The sequence below is a fragment of the Neolamprologus brichardi genome, chromosome 15 (assembly GCF_056152115.1).
Source record: "Neolamprologus brichardi isolate AB-2024 chromosome 15, ASM5615211v1, whole genome shotgun sequence".
Taxonomy (NCBI): Eukaryota; Metazoa; Chordata; class Actinopteri; order Cichliformes; family Cichlidae; genus Neolamprologus; species Neolamprologus brichardi.
Genome location: NC_142118.1, coordinates 38,908,839 through 38,925,793, shown reverse-complemented (window position 1 = coordinate 38,925,793; position 16,955 = coordinate 38,908,839). Strand labels below are relative to the sequence as shown.

Here is a 16,955-nt window from a genome sequence, read left to right as displayed (position 1 = left end):
GCTTTAGCAAAAAGGAAAGTTTGAAGCCTGATCTTAAAAGTAGAGATAGTGTCTGTCTCCTGAATCCAAACTGGAAGCTGGTTCCACAGAAGAGGGGCCTGAAAACTGAAGGCTCTCCCTCCCATTCTACTTTTAAATACTCTAGGAACAACAAGTAGGCCTGCAGAGCGAGAGCGAAGTGCTCTAATAGGGTGATATGGTACTACAAGGTCATTAAGATAAGATGGGGCCTGATTATTTAAGACCTTGTATGTGAGGAGCAGGATTTTGAATTCTGGATTTAACAGGAAGCCAAAACAGGAGAAATATGCTCTCTCTTTCTAGTCCCTGTCAGTACTCTTGCTGCAGCATTTTGGATTAACTGAAGGCTTTTCAGTGAGTTTTTTGGACATCCTGATAATAATGAATTACAGTCGTCCAGCCTGGAAGTAATAAATGCATGAACTAGTTTTTCAGCGTCACTCTGAGACAGGATATTTCTAATTTTAGAGATGTTGCGCAAATGGAAGAACGCAGTCTTACATATTTGTTTAATATGTGCGTTGAAGGACATGTCCTGGTCAAAAATGACTCCAAGGTTCCTCACAGTGTTACTGGAGGCCAAGGTAATGCCATCCAGAGTAAGAATCTGGTTAGATACCATATTTCTAAGCTTTTCAGCGCCGAGTACAATGACCTCAGTTTTATCTGAGTTAAGAAGCAGAAAGTTAGTGGCCATCCAGGTCTTTATGTCTTTAAGACATTCCTGCAGTTTAACTAATTGGTGTGTGTTATCTGGCTTCATGGACAGATAGAGCTGGGTGTCATCTGCATAGCAGTGAAAATGTATGCTATGTCTTCTAATGATGCTGCCTAGGGGAAGCATGTATAATGTAAACAGAATTGGTCCTAGCACTGAACCCTGTGGAACTCCATAATTAACCTCAGTGTGTGAAGAGGACTCTCCATTTACATGCACAAACTGGAGTCTATTAGATAGATATGATACAAACCACTGCAGTGCAATACCTGTAATACCTACAGCATGTTCTAATCGCGCCAACAGGATATTATGGTCAACAGTATTGAATGCTGCACTAAGGTCAAGAAGGACAAGCACAGAGATGAGTCCACTGTCAGAGGCCATAAGAAGATCATTTGTAACCTTCACTAAAGCTGTTTCTGTGCTGTGATGAACTCTGAAACCTGACTGAAACTCTTCAAATAAACCATTCCTCTGCAGATGATCTGTTAGCTGTTTGACAACTACTCTTTCAAGGATGTTTGATATGAAAGGAAGGTTGGAGATTGGCCTATAATTAGCTAAGACTGCTAATTATAGCACTTACTATTGTTGTCTTACTGCAGTTAAATATTGACAAGTCATTAGCTAATGAACGTTACCTAGTGTGTTTCTGAGTCTAATGGAGATTCTGTTGGACAAAAACTTAATGTTGTATTCAGTGACTGAGCATATAAAGTCATTAGGAGTAAATCGCAGGAAAGCTCAGATTTTTGGCATCTGACTTAATTTTCTGAGGTTTTGTAAGATTAGAAATGTCAGGTTTGTTTCCAGCAGGCTGGTGTTTCTTCATACTACCTGAGAACATCTTGCTGAGCTTATTTAAGATTGTTAGGCTGTTGGTGTGGATGCAAGCGACAGGCCACAACTGTACCACATCATCAACTACTTCTGGCTCAGCATGCTGTGCTTAATTACAGCAATGAGCTATCAGACTGACAGCATCGTGCCAACAGCCCACATTACAAATCAAGTCTTTAAGTAAGTGTAGCTGCCCAGCTACACTTACCCTCACATCAAGCAGTCACACAGCTGATCAGAGCCTGAGACTCCCTTTCTAGAGATGCGACTGGTCAGTAGGCTGCGATTTATTTGTTTTTAACCTTCATGACCCTAAAAACTCAGAGGTAAAACTACAGTTTCCTGGTTAAGCAACACAACTTCCTTTGCACTACAGTCTTCTGTCGTAGAGGAAAGAATCTGCAACTGCAGGTAAGAAACAAAGACAGTGAGATGTGCAATTTCAACATATTTTTAAATGAAAAAACCCGATAATCCAGCAGGAACCCACAGTCACTTTACTTTTTCCACACAGCTCACTTTTAGTTTTTTCCAACAGAACAACAGCAAAACCAAAACTGACTGCGATTCAAATGCAGCTGAACCCGACGGTGACAAAAAACAAAACAGAATATCACAAACGAGGATTAACAAATGATTTTAGATCAACTGCAGGAAGACAATAAGCTGATCAGAGCATGGCTTTATAGAGGGCGAGAGAGCGACGCAGAAAGGGTTCCTCCTCCATACACACCAGCAGATCCTTCAGGATCACCCGGGTCACTCTGTGAACACCTGGCCTGGGCAGCACACACACCTGACACACACAGACACAGTTTCTGTGTTACCCTCCCTGCATGAACCTGCTGGTTGTGCTGCGACATAAACACATGCTCCTGCTCTTCAGTAAAACGCTCGCTCGGCTGCTACAGATTTAATTTAATCTGATCTCTTAAATCGAAGCAGCGCAGAGGTGATGATCCATCAACCAGCAAGAGTACGGCGAGGACGTCTCCCTCGTTCAGCTTTATGCTTGGAATCATCCTGACATGATAAAAATAATCTCATTGGCAGATCTTAAGAGTTTCTTTCCTGTTAAGTAGCTAATATGTTGCTTTGCCTTTGTAACAAAGTATCAAATATTCTAAAATATTTTAGAATGAAGGGGAAAAGAGTTCTTCTGGTTACTGATGTGTGATCTGAGCACTGACACACATCGATACTGAAAAAGAACATCTGTGCAAAGATGGCGCTCTCTCCATCACTACTCCATGCTTCCTGTCAACGTTTGCTGAACTAGCTGAGGTAAAGTCTGTACAGACGTGGAGGAAGGCCTGCAGCAGCGAGAGGAAACGGAGGCGGCGTGCAGTCTTTTCCTCTGGGTAATGGAGTTCAAAGGCAGCGAGTGTGCAGCTAACAGAGCGTCCCCATCTATAAACCTACAGCCTGAAGCGCTGCGACTTAAACACACAAAGAATTAAAGACTCACTGAGCTAAACTAACAGTCTTATACAGGCAGCAGGTTCAGCTGAGGGCAGCAGGTTTACAGCAGCAGGTTGAACATTCAGATATCAAATTAGAAAAGATGTTTCTGAAATGATCCATTCAGACCACAAAAGGATAGAAAACAAAACTTTGTGCACCCACCTGGCTGTCGGTCTGATCCAGGGGTCTCTTCCTGCGAGGGCCAATGGCAGCCAGAGCAGCCAGGTTGGCCTCCCTCTGCTGCAGCTGAGCTTCCTCTATTTGCTGCAACTGAAAAGAGAAGACAACGAACATTTTTTATGTTTTCACACATATTTTCTGTATGTATACATGGACACACTGTCGTTTTATATATATATGTTTATATAGTCAATATATAAGCCAGTTTAGAGGCATCTGTAGCTAATCACTGTCCTCCAGGTCGCACATCTAATTCATGTCACTTCCGATCACTGAAATGGGAAATATGACAAATTATGGCAAAGATTTGTTAATCAAATCCAACTTTGTTGAGTGCGTGTCACTAAACTCACGATGTTCACTGGTGGGAATCCTTTCAGTTTGTACTCTCAGTACTCGTGTGTAGGTACAGACTTGGCAAAGTGCTAGCTTGTGTGCAGTGCAGAGGTTGTGTGTGTGGGGGTGGGAGGGCATGTAAATGAACAGATTGTGTTGCTGTGGAGAAGCCTCTGGGGGCGTGATGGCTGCGAGCTACACAGCTACAGCTAAACGCGCCATGTGTGGCGTTTCCGCCTCCTTAAATAGCCGCGGTGCTACCGCTGCCTTTCATCCTCCTCACACTACTCCTCTCCTGCCAGCAAAAACATTACACACACCATCGTATTATTAAACGAACAATTAGCATGAAAAGTAGCAGAAACGTACAGAGTTTGACTTCCTGATGCTGAAAGTGAAGCCAGCGATAAAATACAAGCTGCCATTCCCACAATGACCCAGCAGAACAAAGACGTTTATGGGCTGCATCTCTCCTTCACTACAACTGAACACACTAAATCTTATCAAGGCTTCAGAATTAACAGAGGTGTGGCTGCTTCGACTGACGCCTGCTCGACTCTTCTGGACTTCATCTCCGTGATGATGCTGCTGGTCTGTGGGATGGGAACAGCAGGTCATCTCAGCCACGCTTACTCCTGTTACTTCACCTGTCATTCAGCTGATCTGTATTCAGCCCACATGTAGCATTGTTCAGTTAAGGTTTACAACCCCTCCCTCTGTGAAGTCCAACAGACTATGGATGATGCGTACTAACCAATAGTGTTTCCTGACAACTCTCTGATCATTTTAAGTTGACTTTTATCTTTAAAGTGGTCACGTGTGGCTCAAAAAACAATCAAGCCTTTAAATCTGGACTTATAGTGGCAATGCTCATGTTATATACATGTTCTTTCTTCACAGTTACAACTTGTAGTCACAACAACAGTTTGTGTCTCCCAGAGTAAACAGCTCACAAACACCAACATAAACAGGGGCAGGTGGGAGAATGAGAGCCGACTCCTGTGGAGAGTTTGGAGAAGGAAACGCACCTCTTTGGCTTTTTGCTTGAGCTGCTGATACTCTGGATCTTCAGTGTGAGAGCGACTCTGTGATCAGACATGTAACCCAGGATTTAATGCACAAACTCTTCTCAGTAGTTGTTTTCAAAGATACATTCAATCTAAAAACACTAATCGTGTTAGAGTGTAAACTTTGCTTTTGATAAGAGTGCAGCCTTATTCTGGCTCCACCTACTCTGGCAAAACGCAGCAATCTCTCCCTCTCCTCCTCATCTCTCTTCTTCTTCTGCAAGCTCTCAATTTCCTCCAGGAAGCGAAGCTGAGAACGAGCATCACTGACTTGCGTGTGCCACGAGTTCTGCTGTTGAAAGACAAATGTAACACATGTTGCATTAGTTTGCTGTAGGTTCACGGTCCTTCGCAGGCCATGTCTCCATATAAAGTATATGATAGTGCTTCAAAATAACATCTTGTTAACAATATCCTAACAAGTGCCAAGCACCAGGAATGCCGCAGTAAATGAGATGGACATTACCGCAGCTGGGCTTTTTCAGATGAGCGGCTGATGCATGTATTAACCCTTTAAGACCGACCATAGAACTAAGTCCGCCAGAGCTGATATTATATGTTTACATGCTGTGGAGCCATTTTTGGGAGCATTTCAAGTTGCTATACATCAATACAACCATTGCAGCCCAGTTTTTAATAATATGTCTGCATTAAGTGCATAGTAATTACATAAATTGCAAAAAAGTTCAATAAACTACAAAAAATTGAAAATCGTTTTTGTTTTTTTAACATATATTTCTAGTTAGAGAAATTTAAGAGGCTTATCCCTCAAAACTGTAAATACAAAAAAGTTGCACAAAATAGTTTCCCACCACAGGAAATTTATTTTGAGTGTCTTCATAGTTTTATTTTTGAAATACACCAATTTTTATATACTGCAGGAAAAACGAAAATAAATATTATGATGCAAATTTGCAAAAAAGCAGCATATGCATCAAAATAAACTATTTCCAGCAGTGCAATATGAGTCCTAAGCATCCCAGAAACCACACAGAAAGTCAGAAAGTCAAAGATAACTTTTAAAAACACCAGTATAGGCTCATGAGGCCCTGATGGTAAAAAAAACTACATTTCTGCGAAAATGACGTCACTTCCAGTTTCGGGCAGGTCATGGCGGACATGCGATAGTTCGCGCTGACGTCTATTCCAACGTAGGAAGTGTTACAAACAGCTGATCGGATCAGCAAAGCGTGTTTCTGGAATATTATGTTTTTGTTGCTGCAAGCGCTTTTTATGCAGTTTTTGCAAAACTATATGTGGAAGGAAACTGTGACCGAGGACAAGCTGATGGCATAAGATGTAAGTACAACTCCTCCGGCTTCATATGCAAAAAAAATTATTGCGCTAGCTTACGTGGTTACAGAGCTACCGGGATTTAAAAATAGTTATGCGAAACAGAGCGTGCCCGCTCCGACCGGTTTTAATGGGTTAACACCTCGTAGTGTTAGTAGATGCATCCCTGCTCGGCTCTTATTCATGCCTCTGTTTTACATCTTTACCTTCAGGGTGGTCTTGCGGTGTTCTGCCATTACAGTGAGTTTCTCCAGCAGCCCACGAAGAAACTCCTGAGTAGCATGAGAAACCAAAGCAACCACATCTGGACCAACATCAGTTACTCCCAGAGGCTGTCCTAACAGAGGGGACATGACAAGATCACATCCTGGGAGTCTCAGAGACTTGTCTGAGACAGTGTCTGTAATAAACATGAGATAATGAAACCTTGTGTCTCAGCGTGGATCCTGTACCTGTGTGAAGGATTGTGCTGAGCGCCGGGTGAGTCGACAGGAACAGCTGATCCTGACACGACTGCACCACAGCACCAACCGTGCTGGTCAAGATCTGTGCGTTCTCCTCTCTCAGGTTGACTCCAGCCATGGAGGTGACGTCATTGATATCATCATCTTCTCTGGGACACACACATTTGTGCTAAGGATGCTTGTGATTAAATGTTGCTGCTGCAGTTAAACTGTTGCTTAATATTCTCTCATCATGCAACATGAGGTAACTGTTGGATCTCAACCACCTGCCACAGGTGAAGACACCCCCTCTCTGTGACGGCGAACTGTACATATGAAGGGTGCGAGCTGTGTGAACCAGCATAGCTCCACTTTGAAGGACAAACAGCTGGATATAGGGCTGCTTTTACACATCATCCACCCCATAGTGCACTGATTCCAACCACCACAAGATTCCTATTAAAGTGTCAAATGTGTGAACTTTATATCTTACTTGTAAGATCCTGAACTGTCTCTGAATGCAAATTTGGTAGAATTAGGTGGCTCATGAGCGAAGGGCTGCTTCACTGAAAAACCTCCTATAAAACAGCAAAATGCATAAAGAGTGAGAGCAGGCCAGGGTCCTGCAAGCGTCTCTTGGTGTCACATGGTCTGTACACATAATTCCACAACACTTTTGAATTTCTAAAGCCTAAAAAACACATTTAGGTCTCCTGAAACATGGTGAGGACACACTGAAGCACCCTGACTGTGTGTACAATTATTAAAAAAACAAAACAACACCCTCATAATGAAATAAACAACTAGAGGAACAAAAATGAGCTGATTGATCAGTTCTGTGTTCACCTCAACGGGGCTCCAAATCTAAAGTTTAACAAAGTTTACCTGAGAAGTTTTTCCCCGAGTATCCCACTATGTGCCGAGTGGTGGGTTTCTTAGATATGCAGTTTCTGGAGTGGACTAATGTTGTGAGGCCAGGTCGCAGAGCCACTCCTCGAGCCTGGAAAACCTGCATCTTAAAAAGGGTCATCATTAGTCAGCATTTCATCCTAAATCCAACACTATGTAAGTTTCTATGCCATCTACATATCTCATACACATTTGTATTAATACAATAAAAAAGGCTCTTAATATCTTACTATAATTTCAAATGTCGGACAACAACACCTCTGCTTTTTTGGGACGTTTTTCTTTTGTGTGTTTTTGTATAGTAAGATACATCCTGGTTCTCAATTTTTCTAGTAGAACAAGGACAAGGTATATTTTCATAGTGAGACCTTAGCCGCCACGGGGAAGATGGAGTGGTGATGGCGAAGTCTCTGCAGGGGAGTGTTTACACCCTGCTGTGCAGTGGACACTTGCAAGTTTTGTTTTCAGGGGTTTCCAGGTCCAGTTCATGTCGTTCCATGTGTATTTGTATTGTCCAGTTTCACAGTCTATTAGCTCAAGTACAGACAGCAGTCTTCCCTCGGCCACTGTCAACTTAGCCAAGTCAACAAATCATAGACCCGTCTGAGTACAGTAAGATATGTCGAACACAATCAGTGGTCTTAGAATCGTCTCCTGGGGTGTGAGGGGTGCAGGAAATGCAACCAAAACTAACAAAGTGATGGTGCATTTACAGCAGCTGAAAGGAAATGTGTTTTTTCTACAAGAGGCGCATCTCTGCAACTAAGAAGTGAGGCAACTCGAGAGAAACTGGATCGGCAATATATATCACTCCAAATTTAACGCCAAGGCTCGAGGGCCAGCCGTACTTATTCGTAGTAATATTCTGTTTGAGCAACATAAAGTTATTGCAGACCCAGATGTGTGTCAGGAAACTTGCAGGGCTCACTTGTGTTACTGGCTAACGTGCACGGGCCGACTGGGGCGACGACTCTTTTATAGCTAAACTTTTCTCTTCACTCCCAAATTTGGAAAACTATCATCTTATTACTGGAGGTGACTTTAACTTGGTTCAGGACACTCTGCTGGATAGATCATCAACTAAGGCCTGTTCCCTCAGTAAATCTGCTGAAACCCCAGAAAAGCTTGTGGATCCATGGCGACGTGCGAATCCTCATCCCCACCACACATATACACGGGTAGACTTTTTCTTATCAATATTAGGTTTCTCTGTGAAATTAGCCACTGTATCGTGCTATCGTGCAGATCACTCACCAGTTTCTTTTGATTAGCGACCCCGTCTCGACCCATCAAACATTGGAGATTCAACTCTAGCCTGTTGATAAGGGATGACTACACAAAATGTTTGAGATCACAGTTTTCACGTTTCCTTGAGTTGAATGATTCCACTGAAGTGTCGAGAGGTGTACTATGGGAAACGTCGAAAGCCTACACGAGAGGCCAGCTTATAGCTTTGTTTCAAAATTAAAAAGAAAGAGCTTTCTTACACGGCCAGTTTATTGAATAAGATCAAAGATCTAGATGGCAGATATGCATCAAACCCAGATCCTAACCACTATACAGAACGTGGGAAAGTTCACGCCAGTCTCAATTTAACCACCACCACAACAGCTATGGTTCGATTAATTAAGACAAAGCAACGCTTTTTTTGAATCCGGTGATACGGCAGGGAAACGTCTGGGTCCGACATAATATCGGACCCAGAGGGAATTAATGAAGTATTTGTTAGTTTCTATTTCGATCTGTACACTTCAAGCTCTCCACCTCTATCAGATGAAACTCTCCAAAATATACATTTTCCAAGAATAGACAGAGATCTGACGAAGGGATTAGGGGGACCAATTACTGTAGTAGAGGTGCAAGAGGCCATTAAATCCTTAAACACGGGTAAATCGCCGGGCCCTGACGGCTACTCTGCAGAATACTATAAAGCCAGTTCTGATCTTATGGCACCGTTGTTGAAAGATATGTATAATGAAGCCTTTTCAAAATGTCAATTACCCAAGACTTTGTCCGAAGCTGCTATTTGTTTAATCTTGAAAAAAAGACAAGGATCCTCTGCTGTGCAGCATTTACGGACCAATTTCTCTTTTAAATATTGGTTTTCAAATACTTTCTAAATTCTCGCACTTTGGCTACAACGTGTTCTGCCACAAATCATCTCCTTCGATCAGACGGGTTTCATGGCCGGCAGGCACTCATATGATCATTCAAGACGCCTCTTGAATATTATCCAGACATCGTGCAACTCAATTCCAGAGGTTGTGGTATCTCATGACTCAGAGAAAGCTTTCGACCGCGTCGAGTGGAGCTTCCTCTACGAGGTGATGGATAGGTTTGGCTTGGGGGCTGACTTTATTCTCTGGGTTAAGTTACTGTTACTGTTACTCATCATCATCAATACTCAGCTCGCCACTCCCTTTCTCTCCAACCCTTGTTGGGAAGAATCCAATAGCTAAGGAAACGGTAACTATTTGGCGACAGTTCAGAAGATACTTTGGGCTACGTGGGCCGTCTTTGCTAACACCTTTACTAAAGAATTGCAATTTTGCACCTTCAAACACTGATGCGGCCTTTAGAAGTTGGAAAGATAAAGGACAGGATTGTTAAGGACTTGTACAGTCAGGACACCTTTCTATCTTTGCTGACCTGTCGTCTAAATACAACCTGCCTGAGTCCAACTTTTTCGTTATCTTCAGGCTAGAGATTTTGTAAAAAAAGCAGTTCCCTCATTTTCCCAATCGGCCTCCAGAAACAAATCTGGATATCATCCTGCAGACGAACCCTCATCAAAACAGACTGATATCAGCCTGGTATAAAATACTAGATGCTTTGGTTCCCAAACCAATTTCTCCTACTAAGCTGAGATGGGAGGAAGAGCTCCCAGAACAGCAGTGGGATTCTGCTTTCAAACTGATTCACTCGTCCTCAATTTGTGCCCGTCATGCTTTGATTCGGTGCAAGGTGGTCTATAAAGTACACTATACAAACACAAAATTATCTCAAATCCATCCAACCATTACTGATGCCTGTAGCAGATCCGGACTATCACCTGCCAACCATGTCCACATGTTCTGGTCTAGTTCTAAACCGAGTGCATTTTGGAGGGATATATTCGACACACTTAGTCAAGCATACGGCCAGACTGTCCCTCCTAACCCACTCTCCGCAATGTTTGGCATCCCCCCCCAGTTTAAAGTAATCTGGCCCCCTTAAAAAGGCCTCAGCCTTTACCACTTTACTGGCTCGGAGGCTTATTCTGTTGAAGTGGAAGCTTCCCCACCCAAACTCATGACCACTGGGTGAGGGACGTACTCTTTAACTTAAAGTTAGAAAAACTTAGATTCTCTCTGAAAGGTTCAATTAGGAAATTTAACAAAACCTGGAAATCATTCCTCTTACTGGTGGACACCATTACTTTACTTCCTGAGACTGAAGTGAACTGAGCGAGGATACATTATGAAGCTTTGGGGTTTTTTTGGGTTACTCACTTTCTTTTGTGTGTGTGGTATGTGTATGTGGACGTGGAGGAGGGAGAATTTGGGATTTGGGGGGTGTTGGAGGGTATAATGGACATACATTGTTCTGAAATGAAAATCGACTTTGCTGTTGCTGACTCTGTGTGTCATGGCTGAAATCAATAAAACAAAGCTGGAATCATTTCAAATGTCTTACTTCAGGTTGCATCATGTTCTTCAGTGTAATCAGGTAATTGGAGCGCGCACACACACACACACACACACACACACACACACACACACACACACACACACACATTAATGTTAATCCACTTTTACAGCACAGTGAAAAGCTGTGGGATGCTTAATGTAACATGAGGATGTTCCCAAGAAGAAATATTTTTACTCTGTCAGTCCTGCCAATACAAGACGACCAAAATCACATTTGAATGCATTTAAAACAGCAGGATTTCTCCTCAGTATACCATCTCTGATTTCTGTTTTTGTTTGTTTTGTTTTTTAAATTGACTATATATATTCTTGTGCACAGCTGGATTTTTCTTTTTGCATTTCCAGTCAGTGAATTTCACTTTTGTTAAACTGTGAACCTGCATGGATGCTGCAAATCAGAACAAAGTACCAGCACAACCGTGCTGCTCAGCAATGCCTTCAATCACGTCAACATCCATGAATAAGATCACAGATCAGACATGGTTTATGTTTGGTACAATTAATGTCAAATTCAGCCCCCCCCCCCCAATAAAATATTGCATCTGGTTACCTGCTGCCTGTTCTGGAGGGTTTTTCCAGTCTCGGTGTTGGACTGCTTTATGCTGGAAGACGGTGTTGTGGGAGGGCGTGTGGAAGCTGAAGCTTTTTGGATGAATAACTGGGGGTCTGCAGTAAGGCAACGCACCGCAGGAAGACTTTTCTGGTGGCAATGAGGAAAAACGCCAGTAGAAACAGAGATGTCATCAGCTAAATATGTAACAGTCTAGCTATGATCAATGTGATTCACATCCTTTCAGCAAAGTGTAACGCAGTCTGCACAAATACAAAAAGGTTTTATTTTTAAATCAATCAGACATCTGGAGGCTTAAAGGCAAAAACGAGATGAGGAAGCAACACGCTTCTCAATACCTTGAGAAAAGGCACCAAGCAGGGTTGTGGAGTCGACTTCAACGTGTCATAGAGCTGCTCCGTAAACGCTTCTGCTTCCAGTTTCCCTTCCTGCAGGTAAAAAAAACACATCAATAAATAAATAAGCCGGTAATTTAATAATGAACTTTATGATAAGAAATAAAAATTACAAATGTGTAGCACAACACAACAAGCATACAACAACTTATTAACTCTTACTAACAAGCCTCTTTCAGTCTGCCTAGTAACAACACTTTTTGTAAACAAGGTTAAAAACAACAAGAGAAATAAAGAGACGTACCAGCAGACTCCTGACCAGCGCTTGGACATTGTTAGCCATGTTCACAGATCTGGAGTCACTGGAGGCCAGCTTGATCAGCGTTACCAAGAAGTTCTTGCACTTCTTCACACTTTCCAGCGTCTCCTGTTGGGGAAATATTTAGTAGTCACATCTCATCTATCCACTGTTATCTCAGCTGTTATCATCTACTCTAAAAACTCCATTTGTGGAGCTTTTTGTTGTGTTTTTTGTGAGAGGATATCCCTCATATGGATTTCTCAGAGACATCGGTAAGCACTGCACTCCTAACTAAACTCTGTTCTGACTGGCTGTCCCTGACAAAGTTGGTGTAAAGAGGAAGAACTAAGCGGCTACACCAGTATAACAAAGATTAGTCTGAACTGGAAACTGTGAAAAGATTTCCTCTTTGACAATAAATCCTTGGATTTTATAAACAGTATCAGTAAGAATCTAAATAAAAACTCATTTTATGGTCAAACTGAGTGTGCAGGTGGGAGCTGGGCCTGGTCGGGCTCACCTTGCTAAACGTGGGCACTGATTCCTTTTTAGCGCCTGCAGCCTGAGAGCCAGCATGGCTGCCTCGCTCAGACACCACGTTCACCGTCTGGACAAGAGCTGGTTTGGGGGCAACACCGATGACCTGAACACAATGTCCCCAAAAACTAAAACCAGGAACAGGAAAGAAAAGCATCACAGCAGCAGCTGCCTCTCTGGGGTTTGTTGCTTATTTGTTTATGTTTCATTGGAGAGCTCTGCTTTTACTCAACTATTAAACTGCAACTTTCCAGCATCATTCTGTTTTCATTAGTGTTATTGATTAAAGATGAAGTATTGTTATTAACACAAAGTTCAAGCTTCAAATACTTCAAATGAAAACAAATGTGTCCATCAGTCATGTAATTATTGCATCGATTGTTTTTTCTTTCTATAATACCTAAAAGAAAAAACTAACTGTCAGAGGTGCACACAGTTATACACTGCATAACCTGCTATCAGTGACTGTGAGCTGCAAACAGACTAATTTTACCACAGCAGTCTTCTGGACTGGTGCTGCTTTCTGGAAACTGGAAGTAGGCGTCATCTTGATCACTGTTACATTCTCATTCCTTTTACTTTCAGCTGCTGCACACACCTGAACAGCAGACATGCAGCTGACATCACAGGTGCAATCACACATCTGTCATCATTATATAACATAGAAAAGCAGCCGCGCACATGCACCCACCTGTGGTGCAAGTATCCTGGTGGGTTGACCACTGATAAGTCTTTGTCCCTGCTGAGCCTGAGCCAAAGCCTGCTGAGATACTAGCATCAGCTGCCCACTGTCACTGCGGATCAGCATCATACCTGCCATAAATGTAGCCCAAACACTACAATAAACTGATGAATTCTCCTTGCAGGTGACAGCACATGTCCAACAAGGTTTTGGGATATAATAAAGGAGGATCTGTAATCAGATTACAGTGTAGACTACAGTCAGTGGGTTGTGCAGCTCACCTGGAGGTATCTGGATATTGGCTGGGAGATGGGTGGAGGTGGCCTGTGGCAGTCGAGGAGTGACTGGCTGTGCAGTTGCTGATCTGGGAACAGTTATCAGCACCGTCCTTCCTGTGGTTGTAAGCTGTTTCACGGAGGCCACCTGGTTCTGAGGCTGTTTCGTTGTCTGTTGGTTACCTGCACTCACTCCTGCACTTGCAACCACCATAACAGGTGAGGTGCGAGGCACTGACACCGTCACTGCACAGGGTGAAGGCTGGCCACTCGGGATGACTTTAGGTGGGGCTGAGACGGAGTCACTCTGTGACGTGCTTGCAGCTGTGACAGGACCGTGTTTGGCAGAGACTTGTATCCTGACTTGAACAGAAGTGTCTCCATCCCCGGGTGCTGCCTGGGGATCCAGCCTGTTAGCTTCAGTGTTGTTAGCTTCAGTGTTGTTAGCGGCCATGACTGCAGCTGAACGAAAGAAGGGTTCAGCTTCAAAGCAAAAACATAGTTAAATACAACAAAGGAGTTTACTGCTTTTCAAAAGCGCCGTGGTTAGCTAGACTCAATGTCACCCTCGCCAAAGTGTGTCCAATATCTCAACCTGTTAGCAAACACCTGTGTCGACATGGAGTAGCTAAAGTTTCATATATTTGCAAACAAATATGAAGCAGTTTCCGGCTCATGTTAACCGCAGATCTTACCTGAGACACAACCAAAACCTCCCACTCGAAAAACGCAAACAATTAACACGAAAAGAAGGACACCGGAAGTGCAAAAGTACTCGTTTATTCCAGGTTTTAAGACATTTCTGTGAATTTCTATTTCAGCTGGATCTGACCCATGTATGCTTCGGAAAATTAAAACTCCTTAGGCCTGAATCCAAGATCATTTCGGCCAGTTTTGGTGAAAGACTTTTGAATCCAATCAAGCGAAACTGGGAGCCAACCGGTGAAAATGGCGGCTGTGGCAAAATGAAGATGCTAATAATTACAAGACGAGTTTATCATTTTCAGCCATAATAAATTCTGGACAGCTACGTGTAGAATGGTTTCATTTTTAAAATGTATGCGTGTGTTAAACACGTTCTCGAGACGCACCAGGAGCATCCGAGGGCAAACCCCGTTTCCCGCCAGGCTCACACACAGGCTATGCTAAAGGTTTAAAGCAGGAAAAGGTTTATTTGGTCCTACACGTTTCCCCATCCAAGTCATATTTACCTAACAGTGACACAAAACGTTACCTGTGTGCTAAATCTCCCACACACCGAGGTTCAGTCACATAAACCAAAGTGTCCAATTCCATTTCTGAGAGCTAGTGTCCTGCAGCTTTTACACGCATCCTTGTTCCGACACACCCGAACCAGATGAATGGCTTGTTACCAGGCTTTTGCCAAACTTGGTTTCATGCTAAAGAGGTAATCCAACCATTAGATTAACGCTGTGTTGGAGTAAAGATGCATCTAAAAGCTGCAGGACAGCAGCTCTCGAGGACGAGCTGGACACCCGTGACATAAACGTTGGAGGAACAAGGCCTGGAGCGCGAGCTCACCTGTGGTAGCTTCGAGAACGGTGTGACGTTCACGCGCTGTCCTGTGCTGCATTCAAGGACTGCAGCTAAGATGACCCAGCCCAAACTTTATTTATAAATCACCACGAGTTATTTCTTATCGATCTAGTCTGAATTTCACTTTAAAGCTAAAATAGATGTACTCTTTGGTTTCTGTTATATGTAGATTTAGGGGCCGTGCAGTATTTAGAGCACTTGCCCTCCTTCTCCATAAAAGAAACAGGTAATTAGGGGTCGATCCTCTAAATTTTATCCCCAAAATATGATTTTAAAGTATTTCTTCATAAACCCACTGAATCTTTTCTGGAAGCTACCTTTACCTTACAGCAGTGATGGCCAAATGAAGCTTTCTGAAGCTTGTATTGAAAAACGGTTCATTACAACACAGTCCTCTCTGGTGACATCTGGTGGCCAAAAATATGAAGAGCAGCTTGAATCCACAAAATAAAACCAATTGCTTCATTATGATTGCTCACTCGACAGAGTGGAGTTCTGTCTGATATTGGGCCGCTGTTGTGTTGCTTTGAACGTGTATTTTTTGGTGGTTAAAAAATGTGTTTTATTTGTTTAACAAATAATTTTGACCAGTAAACTCTTCTTGTTTAAACATGCACCATGGTGTGGTCTTTCTTTGCCTGTGACTTCTTGATGTTGGTAAATACAATAATTGAAAAATACCACATTACATATAATATATACATATAATAATGTACAACACATTATGGAGTATGTTTCTGCTGTGAGGTCCTGCCTCCATGCACTTATGCAATTAACTGCTAGACGGGTATATTTATAAATAATATTACATTAAGGAAATATTCCCAGACATATTTTTGACCTGGGGGTAGAATTGATTGTGAACTGGAAAGGGAAAATGCTTATGAACTTTGCATTTAAGGTAACCCTTTTTCATTTTTATTTAAGAAGAGAATTTGTTCCACTGTGCGATGGCCGAACCTGTTCCTTTTTGTGGATGTTATGTATGTTTGTAGTAACTCACTGACGTCATTGGGTGAGAACATGGATTGTCATTTTCAAAGGTGATAGTTTCAGGTTAACAAAGAAATAAAATTAATCCACAAATTTGTTAGAAACTTCAACACATACCAACCCTTCTGAAAGCAGCTGGCTTCCTTTTGTCCTCAGGTGTGTGTTTGGAAAGGCCCGAGACTGGGGGGGGAGGGGGGGACAACAAGACCCTGATTATACTTCCCTAACCTTTCCCTTCGGTTTGCTCCAGGAGCTCCTTTTACTTTCACACATCGTAACGAGAAGATAGCTAGAAAAAGGTGAATATTGCTAATGTCTAAATTAACATCCACTCACAGTAAACTAAAAACATTTCGGTTTATAAGATAAATATAAGTTGTTAACAGTTCTGATTAAGGTTTTATTTTCCAACAGCTGGCCCGTCCTCTGTTCCTTCACCTTCAGCATAAACTGTCACCTAAATATTACTCTGTAAACTCAGTAAAGGCTCCTTAAACATTTAGCGTACAACATTAATCACTCAAACTGTTAAAAATAAAGGTTAAGCATCATAAATAAAATTAAAATCACCCCCAGCTGCAACATTAAAGACTCAATAATTATGATTAAATATGACATGATTCTCCATAATGAGTTAAATACACTGCCAAGTGTTTAAACATGTAGAAATTCAGATGTTATTTTAGAGCAGTCAAACCAAGTTATTACACGAGAATAAAATAAAATGACAATTGCTTCATA

The 16,955-nt window shown here is 42.3% G+C and overlaps 1 protein-coding gene across 6 annotated transcripts; it reads right to left on the bottom strand.

The window, feature by feature from the left end:
- Window positions 1–2,023: 2,023 nt before the first annotated feature.
- Window positions 2,024–15,182, bottom strand: taf4b (TAF4B RNA polymerase II, TATA box binding protein (TBP)-associated factor). Of its 6 annotated transcripts, none has more exons than XM_087852909.1 (16): window positions 14,899–15,182; window positions 13,671–14,147; window positions 13,399–13,520; window positions 13,201–13,305; window positions 12,691–12,813; window positions 12,174–12,296; window positions 11,873–11,962; window positions 11,514–11,663; window positions 7,251–7,380; window positions 6,859–6,943; window positions 6,375–6,535; window positions 6,129–6,259; window positions 4,796–4,921; window positions 4,591–4,647; window positions 3,209–3,316; window positions 2,024–2,378 (listed from the first exon to the last, which is right to left on the bottom strand). In XM_087852909.1, exons 2-16 carry the CDS (start codon window positions 14,116–14,118, stop codon window positions 2,253–2,255), a joined length of 2,085 nt encoding a protein of 694 aa, XP_087709035.1. In that variant the 5' UTR covers window positions 14,119–14,147; window positions 14,899–15,182; the 3' UTR covers window positions 2,024–2,252. The 6 variants fall into 6 exon arrangements, with proteins under 6 accessions (XP_087709035.1, XP_087709034.1, XP_087709036.1 ...); XM_087852908.1 differs by having other exon boundaries at window positions 13,671–14,126; XM_087852910.1 differs by having other exon boundaries at window positions 4,796–4,918; window positions 13,671–14,126.
- Window positions 15,183–16,955: the final 1,773 nt, after the last annotated feature.

What these genes read in the sequence shown, in the direction of transcription:
- taf4b (XM_087852909.1), bottom strand. Translation starts at nt 14,118, where the DNA reads ATGGCCGCTAACAACACTGAAGCTAACAACACTGAAGCTAACAGGCTG. An exon ending in CAGTCCAGAAGACTGCTGTG is followed by an intron (nt 12,814 to 13,200) that starts GTAAAATTAGTC and finishes CATTGTGTTCAG; the next exon opens with GTCATCGGTGTTGCCCCCAA. An exon ending in TCAAGCAAAAAGCCAAAGAG is followed by an intron (nt 3,317 to 4,590) that starts GTGCGTTTCCTT and finishes TTCTCTTTTCAG; the next exon opens with TTGCAGCAAATAGAGGAAGC.